Genomic DNA, 19,762 nt, shown 5'->3' on the forward strand with positions numbered 1-19,762 from the left:
GCTGTAACATTTGTAGCTCCTTTTCTAATGGAAAACCATAATTCAAATTTGATAAAAAGAAAAGACAGTGTGTTTTCTTTACAAATTTTCCGTGTGCATTAGTAACCAAAAGAGAGAGGGGGGGGGGGGGGAAAAAAAAAAAAACTTTACCTGATTCGTCACTTGAAACACTTTCTGGCTCGTAATTTCTGTCGTCTGAATAAAATGTCAAGAACTTCACTTTCCCACAGGTCTCTACCGTTAATTTCACTCAAAACGCTCATACATAAGCACAAATTTATGGTTGCGCGCCAAGTGAAAATGTCATCAAAGAACTGAGAGCTATAATGACAGATATTCTTCTCATACAACTGATACACAGAATGCAGTTATCTTACAGCCACCAGCCATATAGCACGGTGAAAAACACATTTCAGCAAATGCAAAAGTGGCGCGCCCATACGGCCCAAACGTGCGCGCCCGTATGGCACACACGCATAGTGTTGAATGTGTTAAATTCAGGTACTAATCAATAATGAAGAGCTGAACAAAAACTGGTGTTTTATTACACAAAATACACATTTCAAATATAAGAAACTATAGGCAGATATTTTAATTACTCTGACAACCATCACTACAGTTATGGGACAGTTTCTTCTTCATGGGGTTTCCTTCGTTATCTGAGGCCATAAATGAGCTGTGCTGCATTATTTCAATCCTAAAAATGTAATCCTTGTTGTGAAAACTTGCCCTTGTAATGTCAGAGACGTTTTCTTGATAACTTGATATTACAGCATTTCCCTCCTTATCTGTCAAGAAAATAGTTTCATCCATGTATTTCCCTGGGCTATTACTTTGATAATCAGAAAACTATAATATAAAGATTCTGCACACAGAATAAAGTAACATTTCTGCTAATGTGTAGAATCACAAACCAATCTAGTTCTATTATCTAGTTACCAGCCATTTTTTTTTTTTTAAATTTATATGCTTCCCCTGAAGGGAAATTAGGAAGTAATATATACGATTTAGCAGAAAATAAGATGGAATGATTAGTTCTCTGAAAACACATTGTAAGAATTCCTGGAGTAACATTTTTAACTCATTATAAAATAGATACATTATGCATAGATCACAGTCTCAATCAAATCTTCTGACTTGACATTACTTCAGTTACTTGTGCATCAATGCCACTGCTTATTTATTGGAGCTCAGTTGTCTTACTGTGGCTGAGTAGATGGAATTCCAGTCGCTACGTCTTCAAAAAAATCTGAAATGGTTACAGAGTCAAAATAGAGACTTCCATGTCAAAGTGGCCAGCATCACTACAGCACAAAGGTGGTCATCAACTGATGAAAAGAATTTTAAACTTTTTTTTTACTGCATTTGGTCATCTTTTTAAGAAAGCAACATGAAAAAAGCTGCTAAATTTACACAGCTTAATTAATTGTAAGGGCAGCTTAATTAATTGTAAGAGCATATCCTGCTTCAGGGAATACGAGTAAGATTCTTTGCACTTGCTTCCTTTCAAATTAAAATTTGAGTGCTGCAACAACAACTACATGACTGTTTTTAAATTAGATTTACATAATGCTATAGAAATATCTACAGTATATGATTAGCTTGTAGCCTTATTTTTACTGTAGACTGTATCAGCATTGTAAACTGTGTGATACATTCCACATCACAAGCTTAATCCATACAATAAGCAAAAAATTAAACATAAGTAATGGAAACAATCATTCTTACTTTATTAAGAATAATACTGTAGTTCTGTTTAGGATTTTTCATGATGAATAAATCCACTTAAGTTTTACTTGACAAATCCTTTATTTGGATAAAATCATATGTTGGTTTGGCTTCCTCTTATATTTTATACTATGGTTTTATTAATTTTGTATTTTGTCGAACAGTTTCATTATTTTTATTTCTTGACAATTGCATCATACATTGCATGTCTTGCTTTTTTGTCTGCTCTGTACTAGGCCTATCTTACCTAATGCTAAGGTGGTTTTAGTGCTATTAGTAGCGGGCGGTGTTTAGGAGGAAACATGGGGCGCGACCATGTTGTTGGTTATGATTTTTCTTTGGAGGTCCCTCCCGCCATTGGTTTTAGTTCCGGGTGGCCTCTCTCAGAAACATGTGTACACGGAAGTCTCACTGCAGTTCACACAGCAGTCTGTTGACTGGTCTTGCTGGGCTTCCACGATATGTGTCATGCTGGACACTTACATGGTAAGCTACTTTTGAGGTTCACATTCTACAGCTTTTTTTTAATGAGATCACGTATGCTCCTTGATAAATTTGCTGGATTTTTTTCACATAACTGCTACAGCTTTCTCGTACACAATGAAGGTATAACCTGATGTTCACAATTGTATGGGCCCTTTTAATGTCAATCAATTTTATGAAGAATCTCGTGTGTGTGTGTGTGTGTGTGTGTGTGTGTGTTTTTTTTTTTTTGCAGTGTTTGAAGATAGGATTTACATCTTGAAACCTGGGTCATGTGTATGATTTTATACAAATAAATGATTTGCCAAGTGTAACTGCAGTGGATTTATTCGTCCTGTAAAGAGTATATTATTCTTAGGATTAACTATTTACACTTTCATGTCCATATTTCTACAGCAGATTCAGTAGTCCCTAACCCAGTAACTACATACCTCTATATACCAATAATTGTGGAAATCTGAAGCATTAAAAAGTCTATTAGTTGCCTGCATTATATCTAGTATCAACAATTATGTCTCAGGTCAGATATAAAGAAATGTTCTTAAAAAGAACTAGACAGCTCCAACTAGCGCCGGATCTCAGATCTGAACACCACTGGCAAACAATTAAACCTCTATGGATAGAATTACGAATCAATAAAAGACAAAAAAATTTTAAAAAAAGAAATGTAAATGCTGATTTGTGATACTTAAGGGTCACAATAAACATATACTGATAATAAATGCATTACGTCATGTTTATATAGTTTGTTATGTAGTGGCTTCTTCTCAATGCACAAATTAACATTACACATCTGGCAGATAACTGACGGACTTTTGGCCAGTGCCCAACACTCACTGAACAAACAACCTTTTGGGGAATTAGCTTTGAGTCATTACCTAAAATTCACCTGCAAAAGCTGAAGTTAACAAATTTGTAATTTTCAAAAACTATGCTCAGAAGTTCTAAGAACAATGTCTAACTGTAATCATCTTTTTATCCAGATATATTTCCAAATTTCCTCCATCACGTAATATTTATTTAAAGTTGATCAGTTCCATTTTCCAAGATCAGCAATAATAAATATCAACAGATGACACACCTGCATCCATGCCAAACTTCCGAGATGCAGCTGTTCCGCTGGCTGAAGAAATTCTCATAGAGCACTGTAATATACCATACTTTTAGTCTGAATCATAATGAATTTACTGTGAATGATGACTGCAAGAAAATAATTCTCGCTATGCATATACAGCAATGGATTTTAAGCGTTACAAATTTGTCGAGCTTGTAATGGATCTGGGAGATGTTATTTTTTTTACCGTATTTGTCGATACCGAATTGTAAATCTTTTCTTATATTTTTGTCAGAATTTATTATAATTTGTCTTATTATATGTTAATTTACTTCTGTTTTTGAGAGTAAAAGCATATTGATTACTATTAGAAAATGTATTGAAGAATAGCAAAGAGACTGATTACAAGTGGAAACTTGTGAATTGTGTAAAATATCTTTGACGTTGGAGTCGTCTTTGACTATAGTCAGTCGGCAGCTAACTCTTGGTGTGTGTTGACGGAAGAACAATGTGAAGGTCGCAGTCATAAATAATTTTGAATTAACTACATTTGAAGAAACTGTATTTGAAACACCAAAATGAGAGAAACACGTTGAACCACGTCATTTCTGCAGCTGACATAGATGCATTGTGGAATCATACTTAGACAACTGAAGCCAAGACTAATATCGCCTTGCAAACGCCTAACGGAAAAGGTACTGTAACGAAATATGGCAAATTTAAGTAAATAAAAAAAAATAGTGACCACAGTTTCAACTTGTGTCTTAGCCGGGAAGCCATATTTCAAGCTCATCCATAGAGGGAAAAATTAGCGATGTGTGCATTATACATAAGAGATAGCACTCATCAATTTGGATTCAGAGAGTCATAATTACCTCTAACTTAGTAACAACAGTACATTTTATGGTAGGAATTCTAAACAAGTCCATCAGGACCTGTCTATAGTACATTTTTTTTGTTTTCTGTATCATGATGAACACACTTTAAAAATTTCTTAAGCTGCTATCAACTGTTAGTCTATCTTGACATGTGTTCCTGCCTTGTGTTACCTTCATTAATAAATAGTTATGTTATGAACACTGTGGCTCTTCAAGACACCAGTAGTTGTGTAGCAAGTACTTAATTCAAAATTAATCACTTCCCACTGGTGCTGGATGACAAAACTAATTGTATAATGTGCACACATGAATTTCAAAAAATCCAATCTTTATGATTCTCTTAATGTTCTTTCACCTTTGGATTCATCAGTGTGAACAATTCCAAGTTGCACCATGATTTGGAGTCTGCATTAAACTGCACGTCCCTGTTGTGTAACTGGCTGATTGAGTGCCAGTTCAAAGGCTGGAGGAAGGCAAATACATACAATCTCCACTAGGAAGAAGCCTAGTAAATAACTGTAATATTCAAACAACAGGTTTATTTTTACTTCTTTAATTAAATTTAACTGCTATGATTTTTGCACATGGGAAAGTAAGCTTGGCATTTATCAAAAATCCGATCTGGTATCTACATGCCATTATAATAAAATAGTGTGAGATGTGAAGATAAACATCATTTTTACGTTTATTTCACCACATTTTACATGTCTCAACCATGAAGGATTGATGAACTTCACTGTATCTTTAGCTATCCAATTTATGACACACTGATTCGACTAAAATGTGTTACTAAGACGAACACTTTATTGTTATCATGTCTGTTTTTCATTGTTAACATACTGCATTCTAATTAAAGATGATATTCTGCAATTTGTTGAATTTTGTCAAATAATTTTTTGTTTTCTTGTCGCAGGGAGACCACCATGGGTGACATTGCTTTATCTTTCTGCAAGCAGATGCGAGCTGCGACAAGAGATGTTCATGCAGTCAGTGATGCACTAGTGAATGCAAAACTTGCATTTGGTAAGCGAAATATTTCTTAAGACAGATTTATTGTCCATGAAGACAGCACTCATTTTTTTATGTGACTAGTTTTGGTTCCACACGAACCATCTTCAGATCTGAATGAATGTGTGGGTTACAGGAGCAATCTGTTCCATTAACTAGCAAATTTGTGTGTTAAAAATGTCACAAGATGTGTAACTAGTATTATAGACACATTGCGATAAGAGTTATAAAAAACATTTAAAGTAATCTCCTTTATTGACACAAAAACAATTTCTATGTACTTTTCACAAATCTGAAGATGGTTGTTAAACAGCTGAAACTAGTTGCCTAACTGCTGCTTAAAGCAAGGCAAAGAAGTTTATAGTGAACTACAGCGGATTACACGTTTTGTAACTATGTCACAATAAGAATCCATGTCGAAAACCGTCCACCAACGACATTACAAACTGCTGAATTACATGTGACACTACCTTTTTTACTTGGTACCTACATCCATTTTTCTCCACTGGAGATTTTGGTAATCTGTCATTATCAGTGAGTAATGAATAATAAAATCCCATTACAATATGTTCCACTTGAAGCCAGTGGATTTCAAGTTTACTGCCAAGGGTAGCCCTTATGACTTACACACTCTGTGGTGTCATTAGGGGTTTCCACTCATAGGTTCCTTCCACAACACCTCAAACTTTGTTGGTATTGTCTTGTCACTAACATCTCAGTATATATGATGCCTACACCACCATTTGATAGACAAAGAAATGAAGTGGGTCTTTTTTCATAGGTGATAACACCACTGCAGATTATTATGCCTCATTCCAATATGACCTTGACTCAACATTTTTAGAATGCCAACTAATAATATCATCAGATTTCTCACAAACCTTGGGCCACAAACTGTAAGTGTGCACATCGGTTTTCAATGCAAAGATAATTATATGAAGTGCAGGCAGTAAATTTAGGAGGATGCCCATCTCCTTATCCTTATTTTCAGCTATTATAAAGAATCTTTGAATAATGGTTTTCATTTTTTGGTATTTAAGCTCACAAGAGCGTGTTGTTTTTTTTCCAAATATGTAAGAGAAGGATGCAATCCCATAAAAAAACCTCAATGTGAGTCAACCTTCTTTTTCTTATTTTTTTTTTTTTAAAAAAAAGTGTAGTAATTGAATATAAATCCATAGTATGTTGAATTTAGTCTGTATTTTTTATTTCACAGCACTGTCTGACAACACAGTCTGGGCGGATGGACTCCTTGTTTTCTACGAAGTGTTTAGATTCCTGGAAGGTGCAATGGATCGTCATTCGGTATTGGCACAATTAGAAGTGCCTGGATTACGACGCCGAGAAGCATTCGAACGTGATCTTGCACGTTACCTTGGGGAAGGATGGTGTGGACCAAACTACCAACCACGAGCCAGTGTAGCAACATATATACATCATCTTGAAAAACTTGAGAAAGAAGATCCCGTTCTGCTTTCAGCTTATATATACCATCTTTACATGGGATTATTGTCTGGTGGTCAGATTCTAAGACGTAAACGTGCTTTTCGGGAAAAATTACTACCTGCAGGCTGGTGGCATGACGCAGACTCAGACTCTGTAACAGATTTCCATCCACAAAAGCCCTCGGCACTAAAAAAGATGTTAGCTACTGCAATGGAAGAATTTGCTAATGGTTTAACAGCAGACATGCGTGAGAAATTAATTGTGGAGAGCAAAAATGTATTTCGCATGAATAATCTAATTATTAGAAGTGTAAAAGGTACAACACAAGTATTTCTGAAAAAGTGTGTTTATGCAGCTACTTTCCTTTTTTTAATTGTACTGTTATATTTGTACCTGTTTCCAAGACAAGGTCTGCAGCTGAAGTAACCAGCTGGGTTTCAGAGAAGCAAATTGTCGTTAGAAATTCAGTACTTCTGTTCTCACAATTTCTTTCTCTTTAATGTTTTTAATTTTTGAGAAAAAATTCATGGTTCTTCTTTTATTTTCCTTCATCTTCTCACTGGCTTTACTAGTAAGGAATTTTAGATACTGAAAAGAAATTAGTGCCAAAAGTTTTGTAATAAAACATTTAAAATGTATCGTGTAATTACATAAGATTAAAAAATACAGACTACAGGGTATTAAAATGTATTTTGGAGTATCATTTGGCTTTTTGTTTTCAAGCTATATCTGAGAGTGAATTTGCAGGGGAGTGTGTTAAAAATTGGGTGAGTGACCTTTCAACAATGTCCACCTTGGTAGCTGCCTGTTCAGTACAGTGTACTGCTAACCAAAGGTACCCGGGTTCGATTCTCAGCTGATTCTGAGATTTTCTCCGCACGGGTACTGGGTGTTGTGTTGTCCTTACATTCTTATCGTCATACTTGACATTCCACTACAGAAATGGCTGTATGGGTACGCCCCGTAAGCCAATTAATTAAAAACTCTTCCAACATGATATAGCAATATTTGGTATTTACCTTCAGTTTCATAGGGAACTGACTGTTAATGAAAGGTTTTATTTTTTTATGTCTATCAAAGTCCACTCATAACGAGATATTAAACAACAACAATATCACTTAAACTGATACACTGTAGGTCAGTTTTCATGTGCACCAGACGAAATAACACTCAATTACCAGTTTTTGCTCAAAATTTTAGGAAAAGAATATTGTGCAGGGGGGAGGAGAAACTATTTTACAAGGAAAACAACAAAAAGCAACTGCTAAAGAAAATGGGTGAGTATCAAGCAAAGGACAACAGGATCATCATAAAATGTATTGAATCAAACAAACCTTTTGGAAATATCTTTTCTCAGCACTTGAAAGATAACTGAAAATAATAATAATAATAAGGAAAATTAGTTACACATTCCTTAGAATCATTTGAATTTTTATCAAAATGATGTGGAACGAGTCGGCTTACGTGATTAACATTAAATCCAATGAACATCCATACTCCACAAGCCACTATATAGTGCGTAGTGGAGGATATCTTGTACCACAACTAGTTGTTTCATTTCCTTTCCTGTTCCACTCGCAGATAGAGCGAGGGAAAAACGACTGTCTATATGCCTCTGTATGAGCCCTAATTTCTCATATGTTATCTTCTTAGTCCCTACGAGAAACGCTTCAAATGCTGGTTTTCTAAACTTTCTCCGCAGTGTTTTTCAAAATGAATGTATTCTTCCCTCCTGGGATTCCCACATGAGCTCCCAAAGGACATCTGTAACACTTGCATGCTGATCAAACCTACTGGTAACAAACCTAGCAGCTCGCCTCTGAATTGCTTCAGTGTCTTCTTTCAATATGACCTGACAGTGTCAAGCAGGACACTACAGGTTTGTTTTTCCTATTCATCCGCATTAACTTACATTTTTCTACATTCAGAGCCAGCTGACATTCATCACATCAACTAGAAATTTTGTCTAGGTCGTCTTGTATCCACCCACAGCCACTTATCTTCGACACCTTCCTGTAGACCACAGCATCAACAGTTAACAACTGCAGATTGCTGCCCACCCTGTCAGCCAGATCATTTATGTATATAGAAAATAGCAACAGTCCTGGGCCATTCCATGCCAAATCATCCAGCCAAAAGTAGATATTACACCCAAGGTTTTTGGATTTCTTCCAGAATTTAAATGTGAAATGCTAACAAGTAGTTTCTGAGTTATTACCGTTTAAAGTTTTAGGCTAATTGTATTTCTGAGGGTGATTAAGATGTACCTAAAGTGTGCATACTTTTACAGAATTTGAAGCAGAATAGTTAGTTTTGAAGCTATAGCCTTGAAATTTTCACAGTTTTGTTCTAAATTAAACACAAACTCAAAATATTGTTTATTTCACAATTATGACGTAGGCGTAGAAAATTATGAATAGCAAAAATCTCTCCAAACAACCCAATACAACCACATATTTTTGAAAACAGCATTGAACTACCTTTTTAATGGTGCAAAAAATTGGTGGGGTTCTGAGTTATAACAATTTTATCTTATACTCAAATCAAAACAAGTTTTATCTATTCAAAAAATGTAGTACGGCTGTTTTAAAATTCAAATTGGTTATATAGAAGTAAAAGCTTTTAAAACTATAACTTGGAAGATCAGCTGCTTAAAACAGTAATTTATTAGTACATTTTTTATTATTTATTTTTATACTGAGACAAAGATTTTCCTGTAGTTGTAGTTTTCTCTTTTTTATTTTATTTACAGTCAAGAAACCTAAAACACTTCTGGAGTTATGAGAAGTGTGTTAAAGTTCAGATAAGCAGTCTGCCTGCTGTCTTCCATCAAGACATGAAATTCAAATCGGGACATGAATTTCAATGCTTCGTTGGGGGAAAAACCCTTAATGGCATGAACCATGGACCTTGCCGTTGGTGGGGAGGCTTGCGTGCCTCAGCGATACAGATAGCCGCACCGTAGGTACAACCACAACGGAGGGGTATCTGTTGAGAGGCCAGACAAACGTGTGGTTCCTGAAGAGGGGCAGCAGCCTTTTCAGTAGTTGCAAGGGCAACAGTCTGGATGATTGACTGATCTGGCCTTGTAACAATAACCAAAACGGCTTTGCTGTGCTGGTACTGCGAACGGCTGAAAGCAAGGGGAAACTACAGCCGTAATTTTTCCCGAGGGCATGCAGCTTTACTGTATGATTAAATGATGATGGCGTCCTCTTGGGTAAAATATTCCGGAGGTAAAATAGTCCCCCATTCGGATCTCCGGGCGGGGACTACTCAAGAGGATGTCGTTATCAGGAGAAAGAAAACTGGCGTTCTACGGATCAGAGCGTGGAATGTCAGATCCCTTAATCGGGCAGGTAGGTTAGAAAATTTAAAAAGGGAAATGGATAGGTTAAAGTTAGATATAGTGGGAATTAGTGAAGTTCGGTGGCAGGAGGAACAAGACTTCTGGTCAGGTGACTACAGGGTTATAAACACAAAGTCCAATAGGGGTAATGCAGGAGTAGGTTTAATAATGAATAGGAAAATAGGAATGCGGGTAAGCTACTACAAACAGCATAGTGAACGCATTATTGTGGCCAAGATAGATACAAAGCCCACACCTACTACAGTAGTACAAGTTTATATGCCAACTAGCTCTGCAGATGACGAAGAAATTGAAGAAATGTATGATGAAATAAAAGAAATTATTCAGATAGTGAAGGGAGACGAAAATTTAATAGTCATGGGTGACTGGAATTCGAGTGTAGGAAAAGGGAGAGAAGGAAACGTAGTAGGTGAATATGGATTGGGGCTAAGAAATGAAAGAGGAAGCCGCCTGGTAGAATTTTGCACAGAGCACAACTTAATCATAGCTAACACTTGGTTTAAGAATCATGATAGAAGGTTGTATACATGGAAGAACCCTGGAGATACTAAAAGGTATCAGATAGATTATATAATGGTAAGACAGAGATTTAGGAACCAGGTTTTAAATTGTAAGACGTTTCCAGGGGCAGATGTGGACTCTGACCACAATCTATTGGTTATGACCTGTAGATTAAAACTGAAGAAACTGCAAAAAGGTGGGAATTTAAGGAGATGGGACCTGGATAAACTGAAAGAACCAGAGGTTGTACAGAGTTTCAGGGAGAGCATAAGGGAACAATTGATAGGAATGGGGGAAAGAAATACATTAGAAGAAGAATGGGTAGCTCTGAGGGATGAAGTAGTGAAGGCAGCAGATGATCAAGTAGGTAAAAAGAAGAGGGTTAGTAGAAATCCTTGGGCAACAGAAGAAATATTGAATTTAATTGATGAAAGGAGAAAATATAAAAATGCAGTAAATGAAGCAGGCAAAAAGGAATACAAACGTCTCAAAAATGAGATCGACAGGAAGTGCAAAATGGCTAAGCATGGATGGCTAGAGGACAAATGTAAGGATGTAGTGGCTTATCTCACTAGGGGTAAGATAGATACTGCCTACAGGAAAATTAAAGAGACCTTTGGAGATAAGAGAACCACATGTATGAACATCAAGAGCTCAGATGGAAACCCAGTTCTAAGCAAAGAAGGGAAAGCAGAAAGGTGGAAGGAGTATATAGAGGGTCTATACAAGGGCAATGCACTTGAGGACAATATTATGGAAATGGAAGAGGATGTAGATGAAGATGAAATGGGAGATACGATACTGCGTGAAGAGTTTGAAAGAGCACTGAAGGACCTGAGTCGAAACAAGGCCCCCGGAGTAGACAATATTCCATTGGAACTACTGACGGCCTTGGGGGAGCCAGTCCTGACAAAACTCTACTATCTGGTGAGCAAGATGTATGAAACAGGCGAAATACCCTCAGATTTCAAGAATAATATAATAATCCAATCCCAAAGAAAGCAGGTGTTGACAGATGTGAAAATTACCGAACAATCAGTTTAATAAGCCACAGCTGCAAAGTACTAACACGAATTCTTTACAGATGAATGGAAAAACTAGTAGAAGCCGACCTCGGGGAAGATCAGTTTGGATTCCGTAGAAATACTGGAACACATGAGGCAATACTGACCTTACGACTTATCTTAGAAGAAAGATTAAGGAAAGGCAAGCCTACATTTCTAGCATTTGTAGACTTAGAGAAAGCTTTTGACAATGTTGACTGGAATACTCTCTTTCAAATTCTAAAGGTGGCAGGGGTAAAATACAGGGAGCGAAAGGCTATTTACAACTTGTACAGAAACCAGATGGCAGTTATAAGAGTCGAGGGACATGAAAGGGAAGCAGTGGTTGGGAAGGGAGTAAGACAGGGTTGTACCCTCTCCCCGATGTTATTCAATCTCTATATTGAGCAAGTAGTAAAGGAAACAAAAGAAAAATTTGGAGTAGGTATTAAAATCCATGGAGAAGAAATAAAAACTTTGAGGTTCGCCGATGACATTGTAATTCTGGCAGAGACAGCAAAGGACTTTGAAGAGCAGTTGAACGGAATGGATGGTGTCTTGAAGGAAGGATATAAGATGAACATCAACAAAAGCAAAACGAGGATAATGGAATGTAGTCGAATTAAGTCGGGTGATGCTGAGGGTATTAGATTAGGAAATGAGACACTTAAAGTAGTAAAGGAGTTTTGCTATTTAGGGAGCAAAATAACTGATGATGGACGAAGTAGAGAGGATATAAAATGTAGACTGCCAATGGCAAGGAAAGCGTTTCTGAAGATGAGAAATTTGTTAACATCGAGTATAGATTTAAGTGTCAGGAAGTTATTTCTGAAAGTATTTGTATGGAGTGTAGCCATGTATGGAAGTGAAACATGGACGGTAAATAGTTTGGACAAGAAGAGAATAGAAGCTTTTGAAATGTGGTGCTACAGAAGAATGCTGAAGATTAGATGGGTAGATCACATAACTAATGAGGAAGTATTGAATAGGATTGGGGAGAAGAGAAGTTTGTGGCACAACTTGACCAGAAGAAGGGATCGGTTGGTAGGACATGTTCTGAGGCATCAAGGGATCACCAATTAAGTATTGGAGGGCAGCGTGGAGGGTAAAAATCATAGGGGGAGACCAAGAGATGAATACACTAAGCAGATTCAGAAGGATGTAGGTTGCAGTAGGTACTGGGAGATGAAGAAGCTTGCACAGGATAGAGTAGCATGGAGAGCTGCATCAAACCAGTCTCAGGACTGAAGACCACAACAACAACGGTCATTTCAATGTGATTATTGTACATACTGCTTCATATAAACTTGGTATAATTATTAAACTTTAAAGTCATCAAAAACTCTTTGTACAAAGGATTTGTTTGAAAACGAATAATTGCCAACTCGTGTAATCAAATGTAAGTAAACCTATTTTGTAAAATTCTCAATGTATGTATCTTTTATTTTAAAATAACTGATAGATAAAACTTGAGTTTATCCGTTATTTTCACAGTTGTATTATTATATGAATGAACATTATAAATAGGAATTTTTTTAGATGTATCAGTTTCAGTGTTTAATTTAGAACAAAACATTGAAAATTTCAAGGCTATAGCTGCAAAACTAACAATTTTGCTTCAAATTCTGTAAAAGAATGCACACATTAGTTACGTCTTAATCACCCTCGGAAATACAATTAGCCTAAAACTTTAAACGGTGATAGCTCAGAAACTACTTGTTAGAACTGGATGAGACTTGGAATATTTTCTTGTCTTTATGCATACAATTCAAATAGACATTTCATAAACATCTGTGGCAGGTGGATGACTTAGTATGGAATGAGCCTCCTATCGCACTTCTCTGGGGTACTCCTGATGTTACTGCTGTCTCTGACAAACACTCTTTGTCAAGGACAACATAACGGGTTCTATTACCTAAGAAGTCTTCAAGCCAAGTCACATATCTGGGAGGTTATTCCATATGCATGTAGCTTCGTTAACAGACTGCAGTGGGGTTCAGTGTCGAATGCTTTTCGAAAATCTAGAGATATGGAATCTGCCTGTTGTCCTTCATCCACAGTTCGGAGAGAAAAGAACAAGCTGGGTTTGCACGAATGATGCTTTCTAAAGCTGTGTAGATTCGTGGACATGAGCTTTTTGGTCTCTGGGAAACTTATTATATTTGAACTCTGAATATGCTCTGTAATTTTGCGAGTCTGTTCTTTTACCCTTCTTATACAGGAGTCACTTGCGCTTTTTTCCAGTCGCTTGGTACTTTGTGCAGGTCACGAGATTCGCGATAAATGAAAACTAGGTAAGGGGCAATGACATAGAGTACTCTTTGTAAAACTGAATTGGGATTCCATCCGGACCTGGTGACTTATTTGTTTTCAACTCTTTCAGTTGTTTCTCTACACCAGGGATTCTTACTACTATGTCATCTACGAGTTTCTGTGCAATGGTCTGTTTGTACAATTCACCTGCATGAAAGATTTCTTAAAATTTAAAACTTCGGCCTTCCTTGTGCTATCCTCTACCGCCAAACTATACTGGTCAATGAGTGACTGAGTGGAAACCTTAGACGCTCTTAGTGATTTTACATACGACCACAATTTTTTTGGTTTCACTGCCAGATCTTTAGCCAGGGTATGATGGAGGTAGCTGTTGTATGCTTTGCACATACATCTTTTCACAGACACACAAGTCTCCACTAATCTTTGCCTGTCCTCATTTGTTCAGCCTCCTTTGAACTGAGGGTGCAACAGCCTTTGCTTCCTCAGCATTTCAAATAAAAATTCATCCACAGGATAGTGGAGTAGAAGTGATTTTAGCAATATAAGGAAAAGATAGATCATTACTCACTGCACAGATGATGAGTTGCAGACGCGAACAACAAAAAGACAAGTTACATATTTAGCTTTTGGCCAATGCCTTCTTCCGAAAAGGGAAAAAACCACAAACTGCCATCTCCGACAGCAAGGAACAGAATACAACTCTCACATGAAACAGAAGCAGCAATCTGGAGAGGGCAGGGAAGGGGTAGCAGGAAAGGGGTAGGGCGAGAGAAGAGCACTGCATGGCGGAGCATACAGGGGCTAGTGTGTCAACAGGCTCAGCATTGGGAGGCTGTGGGGCATGAAGCAAAAAAAGAGAGGAGCATGGCGGGAAAAACTGGGCAGGTGCATTGGCAGAGGGAGCGCACAAAGAGGATGAAGGGATGAAAATAGAGAGAAGGTGATAAGACCAAGGGGGCAGAAATTGTTAGATGGAGGATGGGGGGACAATAGGTTACCGCAGGTTGAGGCTGAAATAATTTCAGGAGCAGGGAATGTGTTGTAAGGATAACTCTCATCATTGCAGTTCAGAAACGCTGGTGGTGGAGGGGAGGATCCAAATGCCTGGGTTGTGAAGCAGCCACCATTGAAATCAAACATGTTATGTTCAGCTACAGGTTGTGCCACACGGTGGTCTACTTTGCTCTTGGCCATTCAGCCTAGTGGACAGTTAGATGGTAGTCATACCAACATAAAAAGCTATGCAATGATTGCACCAGAGGTGGTACTCTAAGAGTCCAGTTAATTGGGGCTGATGGCTACCTCAAATCACAAAAAAAATTGAATATGGAAATATCACTATATCAATGGGTGAATCATGTATAAATGTTTAATAAGCACAATGATGATTAAAAATAAATAAAAAACAATATAGTACATACATGTATTGTATGTAGATATATGGATACACATTTACAATTTACAAAAATATAAGTTACATTTTAAAGAAGTTGTCCATAGTCCTTTGTTTTAAAATAGAACATTTTTTAGCAGCAATGTTGTGCCATCTTCTAAGAAGCAAGAAGTAGCTTCTGCTTTCTGCTCAATACAATACAATGCAATGATACACCTAGTGCTGCCAAACTCTCGGTGTGAGTGATCAATGGCACAGTTGCTTCCGGCAATTCCCCACATCCACATGCTTTTTCATCAGTTCTGCCAATGGTAGTTCATGTTTGTCTGTACTGTACATATCTGTTTCATTCTGTAAAATCTGGTTCCAAGATCTTTTCAGTGTCTCCGCTTTTATTTCAGACCATGAATTGGCTATCCAATAAACTACGTCTTTAATATTTTTTTCTGTTTCTTTTTTTTAGAAAGTCTTCAATGGTACCTTCACCTTCTGTTGTTTGTAGAAGCATCTGAAGCAAACAACAATAATACATTTTTTTTCAGCCATCATAAAACACATTGGTCCATAGGCTGTGTGAACCAGTTTAACCAAGTGTTAAGATTTCTTTGGAAGGCAAGCACTTTTTTTAGGTATCTTTTGGTCTCTGAAAAAAAAAAGGCATTGCAGAAGCAGTGATATTTTTTAGAGCTCTACGCTTAGCAGACTTGCCTATTACCAGCAGCTTCAGTTTGTGGTCCCCACTTGCATTCAATGCAGCAAAAACTATTAACCACTCCTTTTCTTCTTTTAAGGTTAGAGTTTTAGATGGAAGCATTCTATAATTTAGTCCTGTTTTCATCACAGTTACACAATTGATCAGGAATAAGATTTTTCTCCTTGTATAATTTTTCTTAATTTCTTAGAGAGTTTTGTAACAATCTGAGGTCCACAGAAGGCTTTTCACCACAAATTTGAATCTGCCTTATGCTGTATCACTTCTTCCACCTATCCAACCATCCTGAACTTGCAGTAATACCATCCTCACCATCCTTTAACTCATGTCTAAAAAATACAGCTTCTCCATGCAGAATAGGGACTGAAACTGGATTTCCTTTTTGTCTTTGCTGAGTGAACCAAACGAACAAAGCTTCAGTGGTTTTTTCATACTCTGATTTCTTCATTAACTTCCATTCAAATGACGATATAGAACAGCTATTTGATGAAAACTTCTCTATTTTGTCTCTGTTTCTATGTCAGTCTCCAACTGTCATTTCACTTACTCTCTACCAGCAACAAGTTTTCTTAGTTTCTCCTTTGTTTAGTTTTTTCAAAGCCTTCAGTTTCACATTCAATGACACAAATTTTCTCTTCCTCCCACTACTCATTGTAATGTATGAATTAAAACATTAAGAAACACACAGTTACACATGTACATTACACTGTACATACATGTTGTTGTTGTTGTGGTCTTCAGTCCTGGGACTGGTTTGATGCAGCTCTCCATGCTACTCTATCCTGTGCAAGCTTTTTCATCTCCCAGTACCTACTGCAACCTACATCCTTCTGAATCTGCTTAGTGTATTCATCTCTTGGTCTCCCTCTACGATTTTTACCGTCCACGCTGCCCTCCAATACTAAATTGGTGATCCCTTGATGCCTCAGAACATGTCCTACCAACCGATCCCTTCTTCTGGTCAAGTTGTGCCACAAACTTCTCTCCTCCCCAATCCTATTCAATACCTCCTCATTAGTTATGTGATCTACCCATCTAATCTTCAGCATTCTTCTGTAGCACCACATTTCGAAAGCTTCTATTCTCTTCTTGTCCAAACTATTTATCGTCCATGTTTCACTTCCATACATGGCTACACTCCATACGAATACTTTCAGAAATGACTTCCTGACACTTAAATCTATACTCGATGTTAACAAATTTCTCATCTTCAGAAACGCTTTCCTTGCCACTGCCAGCCTACATTTTATATCCTCTCTACTTCGACCATCATCAGTTATTTTGCTCCCCAAATAGCAAAACTCCTTTACTACTTTAAGTGCCTCATTTCCTAATCTAATTCCCTCAGCATCACCCGACTTAATTAGACTACATTCCATTATCCTTGTTTTGCTTTTGTTGATGTTCATCTTATATCCTCCTTTCAAGACACTGTCCATTCCATTCAACTGCTCTTCCAAGTCCTTTGCTGTCTCTGACAGAATTACAATGTCATCGGCGAACCTCAAAGTTTTTATTTCTTCTCCATGAATTTTAATGCCTACCCCGAATTTTTCTTTTGTTTCCTTTACTGCTTGCTCAATATACAGATTGAACAACATCGGGGAGAGCCCACAACCCTGTCTTACTCCCTTCCCAACCACTGCTTCCCTTTCATGTCCCTCGAATCTTATAACTGCCATCTGGTTTCTGTACAAATTGTAAATAGCCTTTCGCTCCCTGTATTTTACCCCTGCCACCTTTAGAATTTGAAAGAGAGTATTCCAGTCAACATTGTCAAAAGCCTTCTCCAAGTCTACAAATGCTAGAAACGTAGGTTTGCCTTTTCTGAATCTTTCTTCTAAGATAAGTCGTAAGGTCAGTATTGCCTCATGTGTTCCAGTGTTTCTACGGAATCCAAACTGATCTTCCCCGAGGTTGGCTTCTACTAGTTTTTCCATTCGTCTGTAAAGAATTCGAGTTAGTATTTTGCAGCTGTGACTTATTAAGCTGATAGTTCGGTAATTTTCACATCTGTCAACACCTGCTTTCTTTGGGATTGGAATTATTATATTCTTCTTGAAGTCTGAGGGTATTTCGCCTGTTTCATACATCTTGCTCACCAGATGGTAGAGTTTTGTCAGGACTGGCTCTCCCACGGCCGTCAGTAGTTCCAATGGAATATTGTCTACTCCGGGGGCCTTGTTTCGACTCAGGTCTTTCAGTGCTCTGTCAAACTCTTCACGCAGTATCGTATCTCCAATTTCATCTTCATCTACATCCTCTTCCATTTCCATAATATTGTCCTCAAGTACATCGCCCTTGTATAGACCCTCTATATACTCCTTCCACCTTTCTGCTTTCCCTTCTTTGCTTAGAACTGGGTTTCCATCTGAGCTCTTGATATTCATACAAGTCGTTCTCTTATCTCCAAAGATCTCTTTAATTTTCCTGTAGGCAGTATCTATCTTACCCCTAGTGAGATAGGCCTCTACATCCTTACATTTGTCCTCTAGCCATCCCTGCTTAGCCATTTTGCACTTCCTGTCGATCTCATTTTTGAGACGTTTGTATTCCTTTTTGCCTGTTTCACTTACTGCATTTTTATATTTTCTCCTTTCATCAATTAAATTCAATATTTCTTCTGTTACCCAAGGATTTCTACTAGCCCTCGTCTTTTTACCTACTTGATCCTCTGCTGCCTTCACTACTTCATCCCTCAAAGCTACCCATTCTTCTTCTACTGTATTTATTTCCCCCATTCCCTTTATTTGCTCCATTATGCTCTCCCTGAATCTCTGTACAACCTCTGGTTCTTTTAGTTTATCCAGGTCCCATCTCCTTAAATTCCCACCTTTTTGCAGTTTCTTCAGTTTTAATCTACAGGTCATAACCAATAGATTGTGGTCAGACTCCACATCTGCCCCTGGAAATGTCTTACAATTTAAAACCTGGTTCCTAAATCTCTGTCTTACCATTATATAATCTATCTGATACCTTTTAGTATCTCCAGGGTTCTTCCATGTATACAACCTTCTTTCATGATTCTTAAACCAAGTGTTAGTTATGATTATGTTGTGCTCTGTGCAAAATTCTACCAGGCAGCTTCCTCTTTCATTTCTGTCCCCCAATCCATATTCACCTACTATGTTTCCTTCTCTCCCTTTTCCTACACTTGAATTCCAGTCGCCCATGACTATTAAATTTTCGTCTCCCTTCACAATCTGAATAATTTCTTTTATTTCATCATACATTTCTTCAATTTCTTCGTCATCTGCAGAGCTAGTTGGCATATAAACTTGTACTACTGTAGTAGGTGTGGGCTTCGTGTCTATCTTGGCCACAATAATGCGTTCACTATGCTGTTTGTAGTAGCTTACCCGCATTCCTATTTTCCAATTCATTATTAAACCTACTCCTGCATTACCCCTATTTGATTTTGTGTTTATAACACTGTAGTCACCTGACCAGAAGTCTTGTTCCTCCTGCCACCGAACTTCACTAATTCCCACTATATCTAACTTCAACCTATCCATTTCCCTTTTTAAATTTTCTAACCTACCTGCCCGATTAAGGGATCTGACATTCCACGCTCCGATCCGTAGAACGCCAGTTTTCTTTCTCCTGATAACGACATCCTCTTGAGTAGTCCCCGCCCGGAGATCCGAATGGGGGACTATTTTACCTCCGGAATATTTTACCCAAGAGGACGCCATCATCATGTAATCATACAGTAAAGCTGCATGCCCTCGGGAAAAATTACGGCTGTAGTTTCCCCTTGCTTTCAGCCGTTCGCAGTACCGGCACGGCAATGCCGTTTTGGTTATTGTTACAAGGCCAGATCAGTCAATCATCCAGACTGTTGCCCCTGCAACTACTGAAAAGGCTGCTGC

The 19,762-nt window shown here is 37.7% G+C and overlaps 2 protein-coding genes across 8 annotated transcripts in view; one reads left to right on the top strand and one right to left on the bottom strand.

Moving 5' to 3' along the window:
* Window positions 1-7,300, top strand: part of LOC126486072 (uncharacterized) — a 63,907-nt gene extending 56,607 nt beyond the window's left edge. For both annotated transcript variants that reach the window (XM_050108922.1, XM_050108923.1), the window contains exons 3-4: window positions 5,057-5,166; window positions 6,368-7,300. In XM_050108922.1, the coding sequence (XP_049964879.1) occupies window positions 5,067-5,166; window positions 6,368-7,023 (756 nt within the window). In that variant the 5' untranslated portion in view covers window positions 5,057-5,066 and the 3' untranslated portion in view covers window positions 7,024-7,300. The remainder of the gene's footprint in view (window positions 1-5,056; window positions 5,167-6,367) is intronic.
* The window catches only part of LOC126486098 (tRNA wybutosine-synthesizing protein 3 homolog), a 73,299-nt gene that overhangs the window by 5,376 nt on the left and 48,161 nt on the right, over window positions 1-19,762 (bottom strand). Inside the window, exons 4-5 of one of the 6 annotated variants that reach the window (XR_007588085.1) lie at window positions 6,991-7,185; window positions 524-788 (exon numbers count right to left, since the gene is read on the bottom strand). The exons of 2 other annotated variants lie outside the window; for them this stretch is intronic. Coding sequence is in view for 2 of the 4 variants with exons in the window: in XM_050108925.1 (XP_049964882.1) it covers window positions 768-788 (21 nt within the window). In the remaining 2 variants the exon portion in view is untranslated. Of the gene's footprint in view, window positions 1-523; window positions 1,250-6,990; window positions 7,186-19,762 lie in introns of those variants that run through there. 3 more of the 6 variants (XR_007588084.1, XM_050108925.1, XM_050108926.1) reach the window with 3 other exon arrangements.

Source organism: Schistocerca serialis, chromosome 1 (genome assembly GCF_023864345.2).
Source record: "Schistocerca serialis cubense isolate TAMUIC-IGC-003099 chromosome 1, iqSchSeri2.2, whole genome shotgun sequence".
NCBI classification, from domain to species: Eukaryota; Metazoa; Arthropoda; class Insecta; order Orthoptera; family Acrididae; genus Schistocerca; species Schistocerca serialis.